The sequence below is a fragment of the Vanacampus margaritifer genome, chromosome 10 (assembly GCF_051991255.1).
Source record: "Vanacampus margaritifer isolate UIUO_Vmar chromosome 10, RoL_Vmar_1.0, whole genome shotgun sequence".
Lineage (NCBI taxonomy): Eukaryota > Metazoa > Chordata > Actinopteri > Syngnathiformes > Syngnathidae > Vanacampus > Vanacampus margaritifer.
The window spans coordinates 17,948,758-17,974,220 of record NC_135441.1 but is presented as its reverse complement, the minus strand read 5'-3'; the positions used below and the strand labels follow the sequence as shown (position 1 = coordinate 17,974,220).

The 25,463-nt window shown below is 40.7% G+C and overlaps 1 protein-coding gene and 1 long non-coding RNA gene across 3 annotated transcripts in view; one reads left to right on the top strand and one right to left on the bottom strand.

Annotated features, from left to right (window-relative positions):
• pcdh19 (protocadherin 19) overlaps positions 1–25,463 on the bottom strand; it is a 70,748-nt gene that overhangs the window by 22,014 nt on the left and 23,271 nt on the right. For both annotated transcript variants that reach the window (XM_077578056.1, XM_077578057.1), the window contains exons 3-4: positions 10,651–10,709; positions 7,308–7,480 (exon numbers count right to left, since the gene is read on the bottom strand). In XM_077578056.1, the coding sequence (XP_077434182.1) occupies positions 7,308–7,480; positions 10,651–10,709 (232 nt within the window). The remainder of the gene's footprint in view (positions 1–7,307; positions 7,481–10,650; positions 10,710–25,463) is intronic.
• LOC144059506 (uncharacterized) lies at positions 915–1,959 on the top strand. Its single transcript, XR_013295673.1, has 2 exons — positions 915–1,049; positions 1,515–1,959. It is a non-coding gene; the product is annotated as an uncharacterized LOC144059506 (long non-coding RNA).

Here is a 25,463-nt window from a genome sequence, read left to right as displayed (position 1 = left end):
CTAGCTCTTCATCTTTCTGTGATGAACCTTTAAAAAAAAGACTCTCCGACACTCCAGGCGGTGTTTGCGCAAAGGCCGCTTTAACATCCCGCTCCCAGCTCCTAATTCAAACCACTTCTGCCCATCAAACTCCAGCTCGTTACCTGTTTTAATCCGCCTCCCATCCCCCGATCAAGCCTCGTTTCCCCACCTGCCGTCCGCCGGGGCCCGGTTTGACGAGGTGTTCGACAAACATGTGTGATTCACTCTTTCTGGGTGGATTATTAACACACCTAGCATGCCACAGCATCATGAATAAGCAATGGAGGTCCGGTAGCCTATTTTCCCTCTCTCTCTCTCTCTCTCTCTCGCTCGCTCCTCACACTCGTCGGCACAGCGAGCTGAATACCAGGATTGTGCGGAAAATGAGCTGTCAGCACAGGGCCCTCTATAAGATACATCAGACTCATTGTGAGCCCTAGAAAATAATGAACTATTCCCTTTTCTCACTCTGATATGTTCAATCCGATTTCCATGACAAGTGCTCGGAGATAAGCAGTTTCTTCTTGAGCTGATTAAAACACATGGGCTGTATTCAGGGAAGCTTTGCTTGAATCAGGTGATGCTCCCACCGTGTTTCGACATTCTGTGGCCGAGAGATAATCTACAGTCTTGTCTCGGTTTGTCCGCGTGCGCAAACCCCCAGCCACAAAAGGCGCTTGTAAAACTTAACGCAGCATCAAAACATAACAAGTTTGTTTAAATCCGTCCTCACATCAATTGACTTATTCCCACTTGGAATTAAGTAAAGAACTAACAGGAAAAGGAAGGGTGGGGGAGGGAAGGATTTTTTTTTTAAAGAAATTGTTGATTTACTTATGCAAGTACAGCAAACAAACACTACCAAGAGACCGTGGCTATTTTTAAACATGAAAGCAGTGTACACGCTCGCTTAACATATTCAGATTTGTAAAAACAAAGAGAGTGATGGCAGCCGCTTTTCCACTGGGTAAAATAAGCGCCAGTCAGCTTTTCTTTTTATAACGAGTTGGAGTACACTATTTACACAGGTAGATAAGCTCAGACACCTCAGCTAATGCTCTTAGCATTAACATGAGCTAATGTTACTATTTAGAGTTTCTTGCAATGCTGTACAAAAACATCTATCTAGCTATAAAGCTAGCTGGCTAGCTATGCATCATAGCTAATGGCTAGCTAACTAACTAACACTGTGCGGACTCACCAACAAACATTGTAGAAGTAGACATGAGAAACAAGGCCCAAACATTATGGATATGGAGAATTTTTTTTATGACAGATTCAACAAATTACGAATAATTAGAGGGTGGGGGACCCACTGACAAGTAGTAGTGGTCTTAGATTGGTAGGCAACTTCCAAGTAATCAATTGATTATTTTTGAATAATTGTTGGGTCTGTCACACAACTGTTTAAATGATACGTGAAGCATGTTGCTTTGCTGCTAACATTGTTTTTAGCATTATCATCATCATGTATTCTCGATTTCTCTTTAAAGGTTGACAACAGATGGAAATGATGAATCCTGCCCTCCGCAGGACTTAAGGGGAACAGCACCGACACATGCTCATCAGCACTTTTTGTCTTCTCGACGATTAAATCATGCAGTGTGGAATTTAAAAAACGACACTTCTAGAATCATGTATGCTCAGCTTAATTCCACTAATTATTCTTCTACGCTTTTTCCTACGATGGAGAAGACTGGAGCACAGATGGACACAGCTTGAAATTCCAATTTATTCCCCTTCATATTTCCCTCAAGTCGGACTCGCGCTCCGTGGCGCACTTCATCTTCCTTAACTTGTATTTCACCTCCCCACTGCTCTTTGTCACTGTCGGCCATTTTACCTCCATGGCTCCCACATTAGATTAAGCAAATCAAAATGGATGCTCCCTGTATGGAGTTTGGATTGTGGATGTGATCATAAAAATACCATCATGCATGTTTTGTTGTTGACACACTTGATTCAATGTTGTCGAAGTTTTATTCATCGCGAAAAAAAAAATCACTCTTACCTGTCATATAAATTGTTTCTTCTTTTTTTTCTATTCTCCCTCACTAAGACTGCTTACTATACCGTCTGCTCATCTCTCCATCTCTGTCTGCCTGCTCCTCCTCCCTCTCTTGCTCTTCCTCCCCCTGCTGTCAGCACGGCCCCGCCGCCTCGCACACTCTGACACCTGTCAGCATTTTCCTTAGGAGATCACAGAACTGCAAACTAGAAATGTTCCCGTGTTGAATTTAGGGCAAGTTTTGCAGCAGAAACATATGAGGTGCTTTTACTTTTTTTTCTCTTCTTCTTCTTCTTCTTCAAATTCAACAGGGAAAGGGAAGTGCTTGAGTGGCACAAAGTTTAAGGGAAGGCAGGAAAAGACGTTTGCAATGAGAGAGGAAGTGGGGAGACGCTAGATTCAATTAGGAGCAGTGAGACCCAGTGGATCTCGCTGATGGAAGATGGGAATATGGAGGAATCTGTGGCCCAGGGAGGGAACTTCCATTCCTGGGCTCCGGGCTTCAGGCACACCCCCACAGGGAACCGGCATATAGATGAGAGAAATTCTCCAGAGGTGAGGGGGAAGGCGGGCGAGGAATATGTCAAAAATAAAAGAGGCCTGTTCCTTGCTCGAGCTAATTGAACAGTCTCGCTTTCCTCGGTGTGTAAAAAAGCCACAAGGACTGATTTTTTTTTATTTAATTCCTCCACTCTAATGAACTTGAAATAACCTCAAAACCACAAAATCCAACAAACGACGCACTCCCCACTTTACTCCTACATGGAGAAATTTGACAAAACATAAATGTTAATCCCTAAAAACACAGCGGCTCATCCACATCCGCCAGGAATTACGTGAGAGAGCTGACAATCAAAACAAGAAGACCACAAAAAAAAATTAAAAAAAAGATTTAGCTGTCTGTTAGCTGGCTTCTATCATGACAGTAATGGCTTGGTACCGCTTAAGCTCCATCCAAGCAAATCCCTCCAATTTCACTGGAAAAATAAAGAATTTATTTGATACGTCCCTCGATCAAAGGTTACAGTTTGAGCCATATCATCCGTTCATATTGCAGTGTTAAAGATAACCCTTCCTTTGTAGATTTTTTAAGAGATTGAATACGATTTGTTCCGAAATTTACGTACTTTAATAATCTAATCCGCCAGAGTGAGGTTTTCAAAAAGAGATCCTCTTAAGATTCTTGGCAGGGATTCAGCAAACGATTAAGATTCTCAGCTGGCGAGAGACACTGACAGCATGTCAAAAATTAATGAAACTGAACTGATTTCATCTGAATCTGATGTTTGATTAAGTACAACATATCTTGAGTTTGTTAAAGCAAAAGTGAAGCGCAAATAGTAAATAGATAGATAGAAAAGGACAGTGTTTAGTGAAGTGTTTTTAAGATTTTATATGTCTCAATAATTTTTTGGTACACCCACCGGGGAAGAAGAAAATATTATTATGTATTATATATACTTGCAATAAAATTAGTACATCTGTGGAGTAGCTAACACTCCTTACACACTCTGACAATGAGAACACCACTGCCACCAACTGTAGTGGATCTGCAATTACACTATATTCTAGTACAAAAAAAACCAAAAACACGTTCCCTCGGGACACGAATATTGCCAATATTCCGTTTTTGACTGCATGTAACTATGATGTGGCCCGCACACAAAAATGAGTTTTGACACCCCTGGAATAGACCAAAACTGTTTCCAAAAAGGGGGGTGCAACAGCAGTGATGAACAATAATGGAGAAAAAAAAAAGGACTGCCCATTGTGATGGAGAGCAGTGGGGGATTGACTGAGCACAAAGGGATTCCCTCATGAAAGAAAGCCTGCATGTTTATGGTGCTGCGGAGGGCCTTTGTGTGAAGGCAACTCTCATCTCCTGGGCAAACGGCACCTTTGCATGGCACTGGGAATGGTAAACATTTGCTCTGTTAAAGCCCGGGAGTTTAACCTGCACTCCCTTCCTGCTTGCTTTCTTCCCGGGCCCTCATCAACACAAGAAAACATGACAATAAAAAGCGCGTACAGAAAGAATGAATCCTCAGCATTGTCTGTCGTCGTGTGCTGTGCTGCAGCTGCGTCTCCCAATAGACATGCCAGCGCGTTTGGTGAATTGTCTTCTGATAATCCCCTCCCTTCAATCAACATGAAATAACTGCTTCACACTGTCCTTTTTTTTTTTTTTTTTATCAATTAAACAGACTCAAACTGAAGCCAAACTTGGCATGACTGTTTCTACGTTTTCCACTACTAGCTTTGTTGTTTTTGATGATTTGAAATAAACTGCTTAAGAGGACGAACAACACTGTCAAAGTAGACGTGCAATTTTTGGAGAAATTGCGTGCCGATGCTGAAAGATGCATGCTATTTGAATGCAGGTGGAATGCTTATGAAGGATGTTGAAAGATAAATTATGTGAAAATTACAAATTATTAATTGTAGTTGAATAATGAAAAATAAAACTAGTAAAAGAGAACTTAAACTGCAATCAGTCTGAGCTGGTAAGGATGAATACACAAAATTGAAGCTGGACTAAAATCTGATACAACTGGGATATGCATCACGAACCACAGTCTCAGCAGGCATGTGCTTAACTACTGAGCTATCGCTACTGCGTAATTATATTGAAAATGGAATAATAAAAAGCTGTGTTGTAAACTCTGTTCCAACCGGGATTCGAACCATGCTCTCCCTAGTAAGAGGTATTTGCTTAACCACTGAGCAAACTGATTTGTTAAAAATCATGAAACACTGCATATTTCCATTGAAAACTGTGGTATAATACTGAAAGCTATCATTGCTGAATGGCCATGTATGCAATGACCATGGATAAGATTTGCAGTGTACAGTAGGAGGTGGGATTCAAACCCCCAACCTCCTTGTCACGAGACAATGCACTTTACCAACCAAAATGGATTTAGGAAAAGTTGAATGATTGTACCATTGAAAATGAACTGGAGAAATGTGATACTGTGTGTTAAATTGTGGGAAAACTATAAGTATGTGGAATGAGAACATTTATGCCCTGGGAGCCGTGAATTTTTGGAGCAAGTTGAAATTGGGCCGAAAAAGCAGGCAGAATATAATCCTATCAAATAAATAATCTGCATAACATAAGTATGAATGCTTACTGCATTCACTTAATGACACTGTTTAAGTGTGCCACACATTCATCGTACTGTACATAAACCTTCATTCTGTCCAATGTTTACATCAGATCACGTTAGATTTGTAGGTCGAGAATGAATGCAGTCAGCAAATTTACTGTCTTTCATTGTTGAATAGCATGCAATACTACTGAGAGTAGCGTTGACGACAGGCGCGCGTCCCGGCCAAGTTGTTACAAATGACGGGCGAGCGGCCAGGGAGGCGGCGTTGGAGTCCATTTGCATGGCTATCATTAAGTGTGTCTCCTAATGTTATTATTCCCCACTTACACAACACCTTCAGCCAAAATTGCTCCCAGCTACATCAACTTTAAGGAAGCCTTATTATTCCTTGACATAAAAGGGTATTTTTGTTCTGTCGCGCTCATTAAAAATTGATTTTGTACGTGAACAAGAGGGAGAAGAAAAGTGAGGTGCTTATTATGGTCGAAGTTAAAATAACACCAGTGAGGGAAGACACAGCTATTAATAAACGCTTTTTGCAGAGCTAAAAAAGGGAAACGCGGGTCACCCTTAAGGTTTTCCCCACAGCGGCCGCTTGCGCACCTGCAGTGTTTTCCTGCGAGTCTTAAATAGCCCCCAGGTGCGCGGCAACATCTGGGCCGGGCTGTAGACGTCTTCATCCGCTTTCTCCAGCGTGAGTGGCAGCAGTTAAGCACCAACACGACCCCTTACACTGACTCCTGCCAGACGACGGGATGTCTTTTTAAACGCTCAAGTCAGATATGAAACATCCGCATTAACTCGCGGCTAAATGATCCCTCTGAATAATGGATCAGGGCTCGTGGAGATATGTAAAAGTCCACCTTTGTGAGCCTAATTGCTGCCACGCTAGCTCATGGGGATTCGACGAGCCTTCAAACGCAAACATAGCTGCTGTCAATCAATGTGTGTTGCCTGAGGTTGCGTCACAAGTGTTCCATGCAGTTTTTTTTTTCTTTTACAATTCTTAAAAGTTGGGAGGGTAGTTTAAGGGTAGCAAAATAACTTATGTGAATCAATGATGGAATTCCTACAACAATATCTAACAGACATCCACGTCAACAAATAACTTTTCTTTATCCAATATTAGAAAAAGACAAACCTTCCTGTTTAGTTTCCACAAACTGACCCACAACAGATAGACGACCACACAAGCAAGCTACAGCTAACAGGCTTGCGAAAACAACAAGCTAGGCCTTTACTTGGGCTAACTACCATTTTGCTGCAAGGGTTATAAAGGCATGAATTGTGTTTGCTATAAAGATTGGCAACATCGTGACAATATTGACACTTGCTCATAATTTTGTTTCAGAAATACAGAAACAATTTATTTATTTCATTTTTTTGTTTGTTTTTTTTAAAAGAGAAACATACTGATAAACTTACTAAATAGATAGATCAGCACTTTTTGTTTTTCATCAAAATTAAAACAAAAATAAGTGAAAATTTACCATTTCAGTTATATTGATATTTTGGGAAACTTTACTTAAATATATACATACTGTATAGGCTTATTGCATACATAACCATAGGGATTTTCCACAATAAATTTACACAGTAAATTCTGTAGAGTAAATTTAACTCTATTTAAAGTGGGACCAAATTGGCTCCATTTTAGAGTAATATTTATACTTGGAAGAGAGTAAGATAAATAATTGCAAAAATGCATAAATAAAAGTCACTCAATGTTTGAGGAACGAACTCACGACCCACCTTGGGAGACAGCTGATCTACTCCCTGAGCCACGCAGCTCTTGCTGTGTATTAGTAAATCGCTTATGTCAGCTAGAATCTTCGTAACTCCAAGAGACCAAAAATAATGTGTTTGGTCTTCTCTTGGATAAGCAAACAGTAGGAGTGGCATAACTCAGGTGGTAGTGTGGCAGTCTCCCAAGCTGAAGGTTGTGAGTTTGTTCCTCAACCCTTGAATGACTTTTTTCTCTTTATTTTACTCTCTTCTAAGTGTAAACATGACTCTAAATCTGAGTCTCTTTGTTCCCACTCTTAACATATTTAGTCATATTTACTCTAGAGAATTTACTGTGAACCAGACCAGAAGTTATACCAATCTGGGTTAAACTGAACAGGCCATTATGTTGTAGCACAACAAGACAGATGTGGTCTTACCTTGGTCTGGCAGCTGGCAAACATTGGGAGGGACGGTCATGTTGAGCATGTCATTGACAGCCGTGTCAACATAGTGTCCTCGCTGGACGTCGTGTTCACTGTCGGTCTGGTCGCTCTCCTCGTGGCCGCTGTCCTTCAGACTGTTCCCCTCCAGGTCCTTGAACGTTGACGTACTGCGCAAGGGAGGACCCAGAAAGATGTTGATTAACTGTCACGTCACCTTCACTTCACATGTTTGCCTTGGAGGTGTCCATCTTTTTTTCTAGAAGGACTTCTTTTTTTTTTTTTAACTGTCCTTCCCATGCCTCTTTTTTCATTTTCTCTTTTTTTAAATGAGGCTATTTTCTGTCTATTCCAGACATATATAAAAATTAAATAAAAAAAACATATGCTTTAGAATAGATCTGAGCAAAACACTCAACTTGAAATCATCCTGATATAAAGAGCTTGTATGAAACTCCGCGGGGGGGGCAGACATTTTGGATGGACGTGCTGCCTTCAAGGGCATCTTGAACAAACAGGGAAGTGCTCGCTCACTTCAATCAGACAAATACTGCAGTAATCAGGAATTCCGGGAAGGAAGATGGATGTCGGAAACGCTGGAGGCATGCAAACGGAGCATCTGCTTTGTGCTGGGGGCACGCAGTCGATAAAGTAGGATGGGTGGGGGGGGGCGGGGGGGGAGGGGAACAATCAACAGCTGCACAGTAACAGTAGTGTGATTTCCCCTCATTTGAGTACCATCTCACTGGAACAAATTCACATTTATAAACAACACTAAAGAGCAGGGGAATAAATCAACATGTGTTCTTGGAAGAAGTAGGAGAGAGAGAGAGTGGGAGTGGGGGGGTAGAAATGAAGGACATTCAAAGGTAGCTGTATCCTCAAACACTGGCCGAACGTTCCCCATTGTGGGGCTGCGGCGGCGGCTAATGCTGACCTTCTGATGTTATCACTGTAATTGCACCTGTACTAGGCCAGGGGGGCTTGCTGGGCTCCTGAGGGGCTTCCTTTGTGGGAATCTGCACTTCAATGCTCTTTGTTTACATAAATGCAGGAAATCTTTGGAGGGGAAATTGTCGTAATGGGACTTGAGGGAGGGGGCAAAGCCGGGGGCAAACAAAAGAAAGCCTACATTGTTGCAAGGCTGCAGGTAACAAAAGGACAATTGTGGAATCAAATGTAACCCCCTTGCAAAAATATACCACAGCCGAAGGGAATTATTTTGACCCCCGTGCCGATTTCCTAACCCTGCTTTCCCACGTAGACGTCCAACTGTCCAAAAATATTCACTCTGGCCTTCTCCCACATTCAGGAATGAAGACTAGTCTATACTTTGGGTGCGAATGTCAAAGGTTTGTCTACAGGTGCCTTGAGATTGACTCGCAACAGGTTGTTTGTTTCCCGCCTCGAGCCCAAAGTACCGTAATGAGACGGTTTAAAAAATATCTACTCTGACTGGCCTGCTGTTATTTAGCCAATCAAAAGCCTTAACACACATCAACAAGTACCTGTTTGATGTATTCTGACAACTCCAACTCGTAGTACAGTGAGATAATATTCTTATTTGCATGTAAATATTCTAAAACATACGAGTCAGCACTCATATGTCACTGTGATTCATGTACATGGTCAGTGAACATGTTCTGCTGTTAAATGTAATGTAAACCAACATTTTGATTTAAATATCAAATATTCTTAATCTTTTCGAATCTAATATTTTAAAAGCAACCACATATCCTTTGTTCTTTCAAGTAAGATCTTAATTTTCATGTTAATGGTCGGTTGACTTCCAATAGGGAGAATAGAATCTCTTCTACTTCTTTAATAAACTTGGCTGGATATTTTTAATATTTGGTGCTACAGTAGATTATTACTGTTAAAAAGATCATAAGCATGCATAGTATTCTATAGCTTAAGGAGAGCAAAAATATTACTTCATTTTGCTTCTTTTTTTTTTCTAAAGTGGTTGATGCCATATGTTAAGAATGGAATCTGCTAATGGTAGATTCTAACATATGGAATAGAATCGCTTTCATTGCCATAACAATCGTGCAACTGATTGGTATTTCATTTGGCTGTCTGGACAATTCTCATGTTGTGTTAGCGCTAGAGCTGTATGGTGATGTTGATTTCAAGAAACTAGCTAGCTAATAGTATAGAAAGCAGAGTAGTATAGTAGCTTCAAAAGGGACAAAAACCATGATTAAAATCGGATCAATTGAAACCATAATTAGAACAGAAAATATTTCATTGCCAAGGCAACCATGGATCTTCTTTTCTGTAGGTCGATTATGGTGGACCTGCCTGGAAATCTTCCACATCGCTTTAGTGCTACTCCCAGGACTAACTTGCAAAATACTGTAGCTAATTTGCCATGTCATGGTTTCAAGACGCTGAAGGTATGGCTTATTTGAACTCAAGTAACATTGACTTCACAACTACAGGGGAGCCCATGAATGGAAATATGACATACTTTTCCTTTAAATAATCTGATTTGTATCAACTGTTTTTATTACATGACATGATTTACATAAAATAAAATGAGATTCTAATAAGGATAATAGATTATTTTTCATTGCCATGGCAACCCCACATCTCCTACTCAGGGTCTTTACTTTGGTCGGCCTGCCTGGACAGCTCAAATATGGTGTTAGCATTAGCGTCTGCTAGCTTGCTGAACCAACAATAGGGAGAGAATACATGACTTTCTGTTGCTTAAAAAAAACAAAACGCTTTGCATCATACGTTGCTTAATTCTTTGACTGCCAGACGTTTTCAGAAAAGGGATGCCGTGGGTGCCAGCCGATTTAAGCATTTTGACTGATATTTCAAGGTCCACAGAAAATTATGTGTTTGGACTATGGAAACACACATACTACCAAATGAAAGATTGGACTCTCATCTTTTATCAGGAAAAAAAAGTTTGTTTCTACCTTATTCCGATCTTCAGTAATCAACAATAGAAAATGGCTAGTTTCACCTCTGTTTTGAAACAAACGTCTTTTAACGTCTTTGGCACTCCTCCATAGGATTTTACTGAACGTTATTTAACGTTTTTGGCAGTCAAAGAGTTAAGTATGAAATTAAGATCATTCCTATCAGATAAATGTAAATTATGATGCTATGTCTAATTCAGTAATCTCTATGCATCTTTTTTTCATCATTTTAATGAATTATCTAGAGACTTTTTTTTGGCATACTCTCTTCCAATCCTTATTATCCCCACTCCAAAACAAATTCATACAAACCGCTGCAAGGATTCCTGCGCTCTCATTAGATAAAACAATTACAGATAATAACGGTAACAAGGTGCTTGAAACCAAAATAATAATAAACGTACCTTTTAATGAGGTGGGCTCTGCTGTTCACGTAACTGGAGTCAATTGAATAATTCTCCGTCTGTAACACACAGCGGGGTTGGGGTGGGGTTGGGTGAGGGTTGGTGAGTAGGGGATATGAGTGGGAAGGGGGGGAACAGAGAGAGAGGTACTTTTAATAGGAGAAGGAACTCTTAACATATTAGGAGTAATTGGTATTCGGAAAGAATGTTATTTCCCACAAAGGAGAGCGGCCTCTGTGTCTTTTAAAACACATGCACACAAAAACACATTGAACACAAGCTTCATCAAACCCCGGTCCTCATTCACGCCCCTTGCTGGAAAGCCCACCATCTTCAAAATGGAATGTTTAGGGATGGACGAAGACAAAGTTCCCCCTCCCATCTGAAGACGTTCCCCTCCCCTCTCTTCCTCTCGCGCGAACAGCTCACTTCTAACACATTTGAGAAGATTACGCATTAATGTGTAGAAAATGAAATAAATAACAGCGCGAGAAGGAGATGAAATTAAGAGCGTACCGCGGGGAATCTTAACGCCGCAATTGGAGATGAAAAGACTTTTTCAGAATATCCATGCGATAGATCTCTGACCCACATAACAGCGTAAAGTTCAAAGGCATCCAACATTCATATTTCGCCCAGCGTTTATATTTGGCAAGGATCTATGAGCCCCCGCTGCTCCCTTGTGCGGTATCAACTCCCACTAAAAAAACTGGAGGCTTCTCAACAACAAAAAAAAAAGCATGGTGGTCCAGTGAAAAGCCAGGATGTGACCCTTCCTGCAAAGTGTGATGAGAAGCAGGTGTTTTCCGGGGAGAGAAAGCAGAAGCTTCACTTCAAATTCCAAAGTGTAGATAGCAGGGCGTGATAAGGCGGTGCGGGTCGGACCCCTTTGACTTCCGTGTGAAGGCAGCTGTGCAGATACTGAAGCTATGTTGAAATAACCAAAAAAATATAAAAAAAAAAAAATTAAATAACAGCTATGATGAAGTCGCTCACACAACCTCTAAACACATCCTTTAATCTGGATTATTAAAGCAGGAAAAAAACAGCAAAGACATGCACTACATTATGAATCAGTGCATTTGACGTGAAGGTTATCATGATTTATACTCCCTTTCTGCTGTTTAGCCCTAATTAAACTTTAACACGGCACTATAAAGAGCAGATCATTCCTTGAAGAAAAAATAAATGGTAATTAATGTTTCATTGTTTGCCCCTAATTTGTTTTCCTACATGCATACAATACGTATCAACAAATAATAGAAGAAGCAATCAACATGTTTTTTTAACAAAGAGATATGAAAAAAGGTCATACAATTAGGCAAGCAACACCTTGGAGGAAGATATTAAAATATCAAGTCACACAAAAACATGGGAGGTGGATAATGTGTGACGTAAGACTCCAGCAAATCCTCCCTTGAGCTCAATTCAGTAAGCATAAAAAAAAATTACCGTAAAAATCTGTGAATAACACGCACCTCTGCATAACATAAATCACCCTTGAAAAACATATTTTTTTCTCTGTACTTTACTTACATTGAAAGTCATTAAATTGATTTTGCTAATGGCATTAAAGCGCATTAAATACCATTGATGAATATCGTACAATTGCTCTGAATTTGAATGAAAAATGTGCTGCTCTCCAACGTCTAACATGAAACACTAATGTCACCTAGTGGCAGAAAAGTACCTCAACGCAAATCTGAACTCCATGTTTCACAGTTCTTTAAACTGTTAATTATATCTTTGCAACTTCAAGTAACTTTATGATTACTTTAAAACTACTGAATCATAAAATGGAAAAGGTCTACTGCTAAACGTCTAAACAACATAAAAAAATGTTATGTATGTATTTATATATTTGCGTATTCGTTCATTAATTTATTTATTTGTTGTTGTTTTTTCATCCAATTCTCAAAAAATATTGTGTTCGAAGTTATAAGCCCAGAAGGTCTAACAATTTGGTGAATAATTAACATTTTATACATCTAAAAAATATTTATACCTAAAAGGTCACATAGAAACATTAGCAATGATGCATAATGCAGTGAGGGCAGCGTTCCTTTGTGGTGTTCAGTTAAGTGAGCAACAAATAATGAACACAAATTGTTTTTGACCATTGGTTTTAAGGTGGATCCCAAAAGGAATTTGCATCAAAATATGCGCAAAGTCAATAATGTGTGACTTCAACAAATCTCATGAGACTTTAGCATTCTAGCTTAGTTCAGCTGGCATCAAGGAATTAACTTGAATAGTTTTGGAAATGTACAGTGGTGCTCCAACTAACATTTTCCAGAAAAATATGCCTTTAAATCCCGCAAGAGTTGAGCACTCCTCACTCAATTTCAGTACACGAAAAATGATTTTACTTCAATTATTTCCTATGGGAGAAAATCACCTGGACGAATCAAAGATGTCTATTTATAGCGGAATATAGTCACATGGCAATGAAAGATGTTCTACTCTCCTGAGTGTTGCAATTTACAAGCAAGCACGACAGTTAGAGGCTAATATAAATACAAATTTACAAGCAAGCATGCCACTTAGAGACTAATATGAAAACAGAGCATAACTAACAAGAGAAAACATATTTTAAAAGGCCAGACTGAACACATTCACATTCCACAACTTGAAAAACATTGCAAATTTTCATCCAATTCAATCACCTGCAATTTTCAAAAACAGAAGGAAAAAAAATCTATTACAGGTGGTTATGAACCCATGAACCTTTTCAGTAATTTGGCAGACAGAATCAAAGAATTCAACAGGAAATGACCACAGTCCCCTACTTCTCGAAACAAGGAGTGACCTTGATGAGTCACTCGCTCTGAGGAAGGCAAAGCGCAGAAACGCAACGCCTCCTCCCACGTTCGTGACCGACCTGAAATCGGAGGGCGTATTGATACGTCTTGCCGCGCGGGGGGGTCAAGTTGCAGCCGAGAGCGGCCAAGGAGGAGGAGGAGGCCGCAAATGGCTCCTTAATCAGGTTGGACAATGTGTTGTTGTGATCCGAGCGGCCCCGGTTTGGCGGCCAGAGCCACTCTATTCCCATAATTATTGTTCCGTTTCATCTGGAGGACTGCAGGGAGGAATGTGACTGATCACTGTGTCACCACGGGGAGGTGGGGGGGGGGGAGTCGAGGGAGTGGATTTAAGATGGGAGGAAATGTTGAGTTGACCTGCGGGACACAGAAGCATCACCCTCCGCACCCCACCTCCTGCCTGTTTTTTATTATTTTATTTTTTAGCCTTTGCATCTTTCTCTTCAATAAAAGTGGGGTCACCAGGACAATGGACTTGCCTTTTGCCACGGAGAGAAAAAGCAATCTCCTCTAAGATTTGATTTGCCTTTCTCGCAGCGTCGGAAAAGAGTAAGGGTGGGATGGGCGGTGCCAGTTCTTCTACCAGTAATCATCCGACAAGCTCAGCAGATTTTGCAAAAAGATAGCAAGGAGAAAAAAGATAAAGACAGAATGTCACAGCTGCCTCACTATGAATTACCAAAGCGGTGGCAGCAAACTGTAGCGTTTAAGTTGAAGCAAAAATGGGCAGATGGAGAAATAGGCACTATTAAGATGCCCAAAAAAAAAAACGGCTGCATAAAAGGTGTCACCGCCAATCTGTTCGATTTATAGGTAGAGACTTTTGTGCCGTGTTCACTTTTGTCCCATTGTGACAATTTACAGTTTATAAATAAAGTGGCGATAAAATGAGATGTTGTGATGCTGATAAGCAATCATTTGGCAGACGGCATCGCTGCTACGTTAGCGCCATTAACCTGTGCTAAGATAACACTGGAGTGAAGGGTACCTATTGAAAATGCAGGTACCACTTTCCTATATTAGTAAGGGCTTTTCAGTTGTTTATGAATATACTATTACTACAATAAAATATAAAAATAAACGACTATGTGATGGCTCACTATTAGGCAAGTGTAAGTCATTTGGAACATCAATATTATGCCTGACAATGTGAGTATTAACTCTCTACCTTACAAATGTGGGTCATGAAAAACATTAAATGACCCATTATTAGATATTTTTCCAGAATGTTCCATTGCATGGTGAAAAACACTTGCTATATATAATATTTGGTAAATGTGAATCTTTGACAAAACATCATAAATGCCTTACTTCAGTACAAATTGCCATACAACAGCAGGCGAGCTCACTAGTTACAGTAACGTAAATGTGAACCCAGTTTTAAAAAAATAAAATAAAAAATTAAAGCATTTATAATGGCCATCAATTATAGACAGATTTTTGGGGTCCTATTCATGTATGCTCGAGGAAAAAAAAAATGATGTGCCTTCATTTTTGTGCTGGGAATATGTTTGGGAATTTGGAAGAACATGTTGCACCTCACTGGGCATTCCAGTGGACTAAGGGCGTTTTCTAATACACACCCCCAAGACACCTGATCATTTGATGACAGAAAGTAATCTGGACTAGAATTTAGAACCACTCAAATTAGGTCTAAATTGCAGTGCAGGTAAAAAACACTAAAGGATTCCAGAAAATGTGTGTTGATGACAATGAAATAGCTTAAAGCATTTTAATACAATAAAAGTCTGAGACTCAGTATAATTGAATATCCCACAATTTCCTCATCTGTTAGACAAAAACAAATGCCTACACTCTTTGGCAACTGTAAACCTTTGACAAAGAACCATGCCTTCCAACTGTGAGTATCAATTTTACAGCGCACAATGAGGGTACCAACAAGCTCGACATCTCTTACAAAGGCTAAGATAGATGTTGAAAAAGGCATCTGAGGTTTGTGTGTTCAATTACAGACGCAAGTGTTTCATGACTGTCAGAGCTGCAACCATTTAGTCATCAATTTGGTGGGGGGGGAAATGACCTAGCTAAGGCCCCACCCACACGAAAGACAGTTTCAATGTATCCTGACAAGTTTCTTACCGTTTAGGCCGTTCGTTCATACAATGGCGCGTTTCGAAGCTTGAAACCGATCACTTTTGAAACCGGGCTCCAGGGTGAAAAGATTTCAGAACGCGCCCCGTACGCGTCCGTCCGACCACCATATGCAGGATACCTCTCCAGTGATGACGTAATGGTCGCAGTTCGATGACGACACATTGTCGCAGATTGATGACGTATACGCCATTTGGCGCGTCTGTCATCAACAATGACGGATAGCCATGCCGTAGTCGTTTTGCGCAGCCTCCTTAGCTTGCTTATGCTTTTGGAGCAAAATATTTTGCTTCTTTATTCCCACCTTCAACAAGCGGTGTTGTAGTTGAATCACCTGCCATTGTCACTGTGAAATGCAGCTGTGGGTTTGTATGTGGGCAGGCTGGTGTTTGTGTGTGTGTGTTAGTCTAATGTACATTATTGTTCATAAACACAGTTAGATTTATTTATTTATTTTGACCAAAAACAGGAATAGAAAATCTGCTTCTTTTTATTATTTTTATTATTATTATTTAACAATTAGCAACACAATAAAATGGAATCCCATATCGGGAGTATTAACTACTTATTGTGTCTAATAAAACTGACCTGGGATCTTTTTTTGTCCTGAGTCTACTCTCATGACGTTTACATTCCCCCGTGACTGCGCCCAAGCTTAACTTTGAGTCCTAATGCACATTTTCGCACACACAGACGTTCCCCCTTGTTGAGCTTTTCTTTCCCCGACTTGGCGGGAATGCGCTTTTAAAGAGGCCACCGGCTCACCTGTGGGTCTGTCCCCCGCTGAAGCCCATTGTAGTGACGTGAAAGACAAAGACCCTTCCAACTCAGTGAAGACGGTTTATATTGTGTTTACCCTTTACCGCTGAGCTACCATAACCCCCTGTGACCCTTACCCGCTCTGCCCTGGACGCCGGCAACTATTCCACCTTCTTCCCGATAACAGAATTTCCCATAGATCCTCCGCCATCTGCTGGATTATAGATTCCTCTCTTCCTTGAGACAGGGCAGGACCCCTCAGGGAGGATCAGTGGTGAAAAAGCGTGGAATAGAGCTTTAGGCCATAGCCATAGTTGCGGATGAGATTACATTTTCTATTTCTGCTTGCCGCGGGGAGTCAGCCCTGATGAATACTGAGAGTTATTACCATTTAATATCAATGGGCTCCCCCACACGCTCAAATTATATTCGATCAATTGTGACAGAGGGGTACACATGTGACAAACAACCTGCCACGTTCTCTGCATCATTTCACTCCATCACCCATCAATTTAGTCCAAACCCAGCGGCCCCGTTCGGGAATCAATCATGCTACCAAAGTGAATTATTGTGGCTGAGAGAACGTGTTAAAAGTCATCCCCTTTTTCTTTTGCGTGAAGAAGAATTGGAAACAAAAAACAACACCTTGATGGTGCGGTACATGTTGAGTATTGTCCCAGCAAAACAAATAATGGCCCCCTCTCAAACACAATGACACGGGCACGTAAACACAACACCGCTTCCTGCTTGCATTTCCGTCTCTGTCGTTTAGACTCCCCGTGTGAAGGTGAACAAATACTTCCCGCTGTTGTCTGAAAAGACAATCAATTGCGAAACTCGTAAAATGGACAAGAAAGGCTAAAGAAGTCAACCTTATTTTACCCTCGTACCAAGAGGCAACCTTTCCCTTGTGTCTTTTAAATGGAACTTGCTTAAAAGGGATATTGAGTGCAGACGCTCCCCTACTTACGAACATTCGAGTTACGAACAACGGTACATACGAACATGTCTGCGCGTACAGTATGTCGAAAAATGTTCGGAAAGAAATGCTGTAAGTTAGATTTTGTATTGCGCGTAGTGCTTCTTTCCGCCGCTAATACCGACGATTGGCGCTGTGAGAGCTCATTGGAGGCTGAGCAACGTGTCGAGGAGGAGGAGGAAGAAACGCCGGTCCCCATGAAGCAGGAAATAACTTTTGAAGCCGATTCCAGCGACGACGAAGAATCTCTCATGATATAAAATCCTCCTCTTCCTCCTCCTCCATCATCTCCTTAAGCATCGAGTACATCTTCCAAAAGTAAGTTAAACTTCATTTTATTTATCTTATTACGTACATGTACATACTGTGTGTGTCTCTCGCTCTCTCTCTCTAACATATGTAGTACAGTACAGTACAGTACTGTACATATTCTCTCCATTTTATTAAAAAAAAAATTCAGTACAAACCAATGCAGGTTACTTGTACAAGCCTTAAACATACTTATATAAACCTTCAATATACTTATATAGGCTTTAAACATAAATTATAATACAAAATATAGCACTGAAGCAACTTACGAACAAATTCACCTTACGAACGATCGTCCGGAACGTAACTCGTTCGTAAGGTGGGGAGCGTCTGTAGTACACATTGATACGACGGCGTATGAGGGCCACGCATAAATATTTATATTTTTTAGAGGGCGGGGGCAATATTCCGAGAAAAAAAACTTACGTAAATATGCGTGTTTATTTGTACGTCCTGTCGATGCAGGTGCATCAACCATAATGGACGCAATGGCATACCAACATAATTTGAATTTCAACGGAGGGATCAATAAATGTGCAAATTCAGCTAATAATTTTAGATACAGACTGAGCCAGAAGAGACCGTTTGGCTATTATCGCATATCGGTCTATAACACCACAAATCACAAAAATATAATACATGTTATAAAGCAGAATTATACAATACTGTACTTTCATATAATCAACTTTTCGATTCTCGTTGCACCCCCATTATTTGCAGTGAAGTAGGCCACTCAATTTTGCTATTTCACCACCGATCAAAATTCAATTCCACACATTCAACAGAATTTTTACAATCACTTAATCGATTAATAAGTTACTACACCAGTACCATCCGTACCATCTGTGTAAGCAAAGTGCCTATGATGCCTAAACTGTCAGACGCAGACAATAGTCCAGACTTGTCTCCATGTCACTCAGGCCTAGAGGCTCCATAGACTTCCAATTGGAAGACATGTGATTAATTATACATACATTGATATAAATGGCATTCATTATTCATGTGTTTCAGAGCCATTCCACCCCCCCCCCCCCCCCTTTCAGCGTGATGAAAAGATCTTAAATAATAGGCCCCCCTCTGCAGACATCTGCATTCCAACGTAGTCGAGCGACGCTTAAGCAGCTTAAGTGTTGTCTTTTTGGTCGGGGAGGGGGTCGGCGTTCACCTCTGACATTTTTTCCCCCAAACTTCGGTGGCCGTGTGACTTCCTGCGGTGGTTGTTTTGTGTCGCCTTTGTCCTGAGTGACAAGGCTTGTCGGCGTTAGTTGAATAGTGATCTTGGTACCGCGTCATCAAACTCCTGAAGCGGCGTTAGGGTTTCATTGAACACCTGTTCAGCATTCAAGGCTGCACGTGCCCACGGACTCAATCCATCTCCGAGTAAGAAAGGAGCGTATGAGATAAAGTTATACGGTTTTACATAATAATAAGGCAGGAAGGTTGTGGGGGGGGAAATGTATCTGCGCTGTTTCCTATGAGAAATCAGCTTAACAACTCCCCCTTCAGGGCACGTCTTTGGGGATTTGATTTCATTTGGAATCCTGGGCCAAAAAGTTTTCAGCCATCTCATCCCTACGAAAAAATGTGTAAATTGGCATGAAGGAGGAAGGTTCGAATAAAGGAAAAGATGAGCTATGCATCTTTTCTCGAAAGGATTTGTGTTTATGACCCTTTGGGAAAAAAACCCTACACACATAAAATAATTAGCAGTCACTTATTTATTTTTTTGGTGCGAGAATTACTAGATAGTGTTGATTCCTCTTAGTTGTGCCCTACATTAGCCAGTGTTGTGGAGAGAAGTGAGGCACACTAATTTAGAGCATGAGATATTCCCAAAGGTTTACATGCCTTCCCTTGGGCCGGGCTTACAAACACACATTCAGAGAGTGTACATTATGTAAACACTGGCAATTGAGTAAACAACGTAACTTTTGGTTACAGAAATGGGACATAAATTAGCGGCTGATTAAACTCAGGAAGCTAGGAAGAGATAAATTAGCCACAAAAAAAAAAGAGCTGATTAACCTTCCCCCTTACAACATGATGGAGCATCATCAAAGTGTGAGTTCACTTGCACAGTTCTGAGGTCTATTTATGTGTTTTACATGCACGGAACACGTAAATAAACAGAATGTGCAACTATTTAAGTGTCAATAAGCAGTACGGAAGTGAATAATTTGAATGATGATCTACATTTTAAAATAGGGCTGGGCAATATGGCCCAAAAAATAAAATCTCTTTTTTTTTTCATCCAGGACGATTAAAATTTTAATAGATTTTACTCTAATAAACCCAACAAACGTTTATTTAAAAATATATTAAATTCAGACAACAGTAATATATACTGATTCTGTAAGTCACTTTTAACATAAACTTAGCATTCATAGTTTGAATTTACAACTCAAAATAGCATCTGGATGTAACGCAACATAAGAATAACAACTCTTAATAATCCAGAAGACAAAATTGGATTTCACGATTTGCCAACGATTCGATTTTCAAAATGACGATTAATCAAATTAAAGCGCTTTATTTCCCAGCCCTATTTTAAAGTGTGCAAGATGGAGGGCTAAATATCTCATAAATATTCATTTCTTCCAGTTTTCAGGACTACGTCTTTAGGGCTGGACATTAGGTCGGACTTGGAACTTGAGGAGTTGATTTAATTAGTTTTATACGGAGTCATCATGTTCCGCCCACACGCAATGACAAAAATTTCGCATCACCCATCTGTCTAGTATAGAGTATAAGGTTTTTGGGAGCGAGTGAAAAAAAAAAATCGGAGGCAAGTTCATCTTTGAAAGACCCCTGGAAATGGCAAAAGGACCCAAAAATGCCGGTTTCAAATCAATATGGTGGCTCATGCCTTTTAGGGCATGTGAGTTCAGACTTCTTTTTTTCTGTGCTAACCAAATATTATATTGCTTTTCTGGGCCTGAATTAAAGATCAATAATACCCTGTTAATGTTTTATAGTCCTCTAATGTACTGTACCATATTTAGACTGTATGCATTTACTGTACTTTCGATTAATGTGTGGACTACATTATTTAGATTATTTGGGTAGTCGCTTCTTTGCATACGTCACTGATTTCCGTGTTTGGAAAACATCAGGTTTGCATTGACGCATTAGATCCTATCTGCTCATTTCCACTGCAGCTTCAGAAGATATCTGATTTATATCTGATTTTATCCAAATTTGCAATAAGCCTGATTACATGCCGCACGCCTTCACACATAGCCCAGTTCAGAGCAAAAAAGAAAACGGTCAAAGCGTGTCGTGTCAATCCAATATTAAAGGTAGGCAGCAAGTCCCATCTTTCCCTGCAATGCCCCTCCTCACGCACGGTGACAAGGCATCTTTCCAGACATTTCAGTCCGACGGAGATTTGCAGCTGCTCATTACAGACAGCAAAGACTTGGCCGGCGGATGCAGTCGCTCAGAGATGGATTGAGTTGGTCTGTTTATTGACATGCCTTAATCTGACACTGGGTAAAGGGAATTAGTCACCGCCTCTAGACATACTCCAGCTTCACGAGCTACTCCGGCAAATAGGGAGGCAGCGCCCGGGATGCGAGTGGAACTTCATCAGCGTTCATTAATCCCACCACCCCGGGCTACTTTGGCAAACAAATCGTGAAGGGGCAACGTGGCTTCTAAAGGGCACGCGGTGCAGGTGCAACCAAACCCAAATATAATTTTTTTGTTGACAATAATATGTCCTATGCAGCCCCACTAGTCTAAATATGGTATTCTGGTTGATATTGTGTTAGTGGAATAAAAACACATTACACATTTCTTGCCAATAATATGTTTTATGTGACTTCACTAGTCTAAACATTCTGATTAATATTACATTTGTGGAATATGAGTTACGCAACAAAATCCAACCTTTTTAATCCATCTCACAGGGCGGCCATTTTGCCACTTATTGTCGACTGAAGGTCACAACCAATCACAGCACAGCTTCAGAAAACAGGTGAGCTGTGATTGGTCGTTGCCTGAGCCCTGAGCGACATTGTTGTCATCTTCAGTCGACAGCAAGTGGCAAAATGGTCAGTCGATCATCATTGTGTATAAAAATTAACATGAAAATAGCGTTAGCTTCTTAGCTTGCTTGTAACTTGTTTACGCCACCATTACATCTATGCTACTCTGTGCACCAAAGCGAGGCAAAGCTCGCTAGCTTTAAAACAAGTCAGTCCAGTCCATTAAATTTGCATAAATCATTGTTTCACATAATCACGTTAATTTGTACAAGATAAGAATTGTGTGCTGGTTTAATTAAAGGCATAGTTTTTAATGTTATTTTTTATTTGTAGTTGTCTGTGACATTTGGTATTTATTGTGTAGTGTGCTATTAAATATTATATATCTATATATTCTATATAGGTAGGCGCCTCCTGGTCACGCCTCCCTGGGGAGGTGTTCCGGGCATGTCCCTCCGGTGGGAGGCCCCGGGGACGACCCAGGACACGCTGGAAAGACTACGTCTCTCGGCTGGCCTGGGAACGCCTTGGGATCCCGTCGGAGGAGTTGGCTGAAGTGGCTGGGGAGAGGGAAGTCTGGGCTTCCCTGCTAAAGCTGCTGCCCCCGCGACCAGACCCCGGATAAGCGGTAGATGATGGATGGATGGATTTTATTTTTTTTTATTTATTGGTGCGGGGGACAATCTGCACTTTCGCCGAGGGCAAAATCCCTGGCCTCAAGTTACAGTTCACAGACCAACAGGGTCCCCGGCCCTTAGATTGAAAACCACTGTTTTAGATAACAAGGCCACGCCTATAAGTGATCCGGATAAGCAGGTATGGCGCTCTAATTTTGATCCTGTTTGCTGGTAAATCAATGAGGATGCACATCTGTTTGGTCATCTACGGTGATGGTTTTACTAGGCAGCTGTCAGAATGACAGCAGAGTATTAGCTGCTCGCCCAACATCGCTCCATCTGTAAATCCCGCTTCTTAACAGGATCGGGCGCTCGCCGATGGGAATAACATCCAGCGCTCTGCTTCTGTTTATAATCCATTACGCGTAGAAAAAATACAGTGGGTGAAAGAAACAAGTAAGGGGGGTAAACAATGTGCATTCCCGGTGAGTCAGGAGGGGAATAACGCAACAGGAATCTGCAGTGAAACATGTGTTGACCCAAACACACACGCACACAGTGGGAGTGAAAACTGGAGCAGTCATCTCCATCAGGGAACGGCAACCGAGCAGCATGCAAGCGGGGGGCCGCTGGAAGAGAAAGAGGGGCCAGATGCAGTGGGCTTGACCCACTCAATGCTAGTGGGGGAAGTGATTGTGAGTGTGTTGGGAGGGGGGGGGGGGGATTAGCTGAACTGACTTCATTTAATTGAATTTGTATTTTGCCTGACTTCGAGGGGCAAACTGTTTTTCACCGTGGGGGGATCTGCGGGGGTCGCGGAAAACAGCAACAGACGGTGAATCTGTGCCTCCTTCCCCCTGCGGTGCATCGACGGGGGGAAGCCGAGGTGCTGCTGTATTACCACACACACGCGCGCACACATGTATCTGGTTTCCCTGTAATTATGTCTCCATTATGAAGTCTAATCTAGCCCATTGAAATGCATCTTAACACTCCAGCATCCACCTTTTCCACAGCTTTGATTTCTTCAAATGAAGTCCTTTTTAATCCTTTTGTTCCGCCACCCTAAACAACATGTAGTAATTTTCGGTGCTTATCAAAAGCGCTGCTCCGTGTTTCTATGTCAGCGTGTGTGCTAAGCCGTTATCTTGCAAGAACATATCTCTGGGCTGGATGTTTATCTGGGCTGATTGGAAGAGTTCGCCTTGTCCCAGCGCCATAGTACACAATATTATCTTTTGTTTTTCATCATTCCATTTCTCCCCATAGTTTGATGGTCGATGGTAGAGAAATCCCTTTAGTCGCCCTCAGGCGTCTAATGTACTTTTACTTGTAATCTGTGAATTTAATAAGTCAAATGGGGGAGGAAACAATCGGTAGACAATCGAATGCTTCAACTCCCTTTTGTACTGCGGAGAGGGGGAGGCATGGCTGTCACTATTAGGCGGAGGAGAAACAGCTGCAGCGAGCAAGTACACAACAAACACAACACGCCTTCCTCCTGACGGCTTTATAGAAAAATAGCACGGGGCTCGGCTATCAAGTCTGCTGCGGACCGAGCCCCGTCGTCCTTTGTTATGTTTGCAGTCGAAGCAGTGCTGGACTGTTTGTAACAAACAAGTCGTTCCTATTGTCTTTGATCACACAGTATGTGATCTAACATGTAGCCACAGCCTAAAGAAAATGAGGCCTAATGGAGCTATACAAGGCTTTTAGAAGGCAACAACAGCTGTAAACAAATCATACAGGGTCAACTAAGTGGAATAATGTAGAAACAAATTAATACATTTTGGACTGGGGTCATTTTGGACTAGGGATGGGCAAGTACTGATATCACATATAACTTTCTGGGTTGTTTTATACAAAATTACCCAATTTTTGGACCCAAGTAAAAAATATTTCGGAGTTGTTTTATGCTGAAAGAATTTGGGTAAAATCAACCTAAGTAGAGGATCGATCCATTTTTGACCCATAGTTGAGTTATTTTTGACAAAATGTTTTTTAGAGTGTACCAGGTCTTATTCCAGGGTAATCACGAGTAACAACAGATCTAGTTTAGGAACTAGAAATGAGAAATTAAGAGAATAGAAAATTGCCATTAATTTCATGAAATTCTAAGAAAAAAAATCTATATTGGGATGCATAGGTATTTAAAATGATCCATCATTGTTTGGAGTGGAGACATTTTATGTATCAAAAGCACTAGTAGTATTGATACCTGGTATCGGCGACTACTCAAGAGTTGAATACTATAATAATAATAATAAATATATTTAATAATAATATATTTAAATAATTAAAAAAATGGTACAATTCATATACTTTGGTTTTGGTGACAAAAAGTGAATAGATTGGAGTTCCACAGGCTGGTAAAGTTAGCATGTGAATATTGTCGACTATATCAATTTTTTAATCTTGGGAGTATGTTTTTTTTCTGCACAAAATAATAGTAAGAATGACTACGTTGACTACAATTGTGAATTCGTATGCCAAGAGGTTAGCTCTGAGCCTCACATCTACTGCTTTTCTTTCTTTTCTTTTCTTTTTTAAGTTCATATTCACGTACTAAATAAATGGCGCCAACGCACATTTGTTTAAAATTGCTTAAGGTTACCCTGGCTGTCTACATCAACTTCAGATTATTTTTCTCCCAAAGTATGAGGTGGTATGATTTAGTTGTATTAGTTAGTTGACTTAAATGCCAAGAGGTGTAGCTTAGAGCCTCAACTCTCCGGAATTTCCATTTCGCTATTTTGTTCTTTTGATTAAAAAGGCAGCTTCTTTTCACTTGCTAAATATATTTTGGATGTATAAATTTGGCTAAACGCTGCTTGCACATTAATATGTCTACAACAGGTGTTTTTATGCTCACACTTCGTAAACAGTAACATGGAGTGCGTTGGTGTTTGCTCTAAGCCATAACTGTACTATTTAAAAAAAAAAAAAAAAAAGGTCCAGGTTCTCCTGCTAATTCATTTGCGGAAATACTAAACAATTAACTATACACACACCATTTGGAATTTATGTTAAAGAGTAAACATTGAATGCATTTTGGGGTTTTGTCTTCAATGATCCATTCCTACAGGAATGCGTAATAGAAAAAGTGAGTCACACAATCTTATTTAATCTTAATGCGAAGGCCAGAACTGCCTGTTGAAGACTATCAGATGCTCTCTAGTAATCATCTTTTTTCCCTCCCCTCCCCCGGCCCCTATCAAAAGATGTT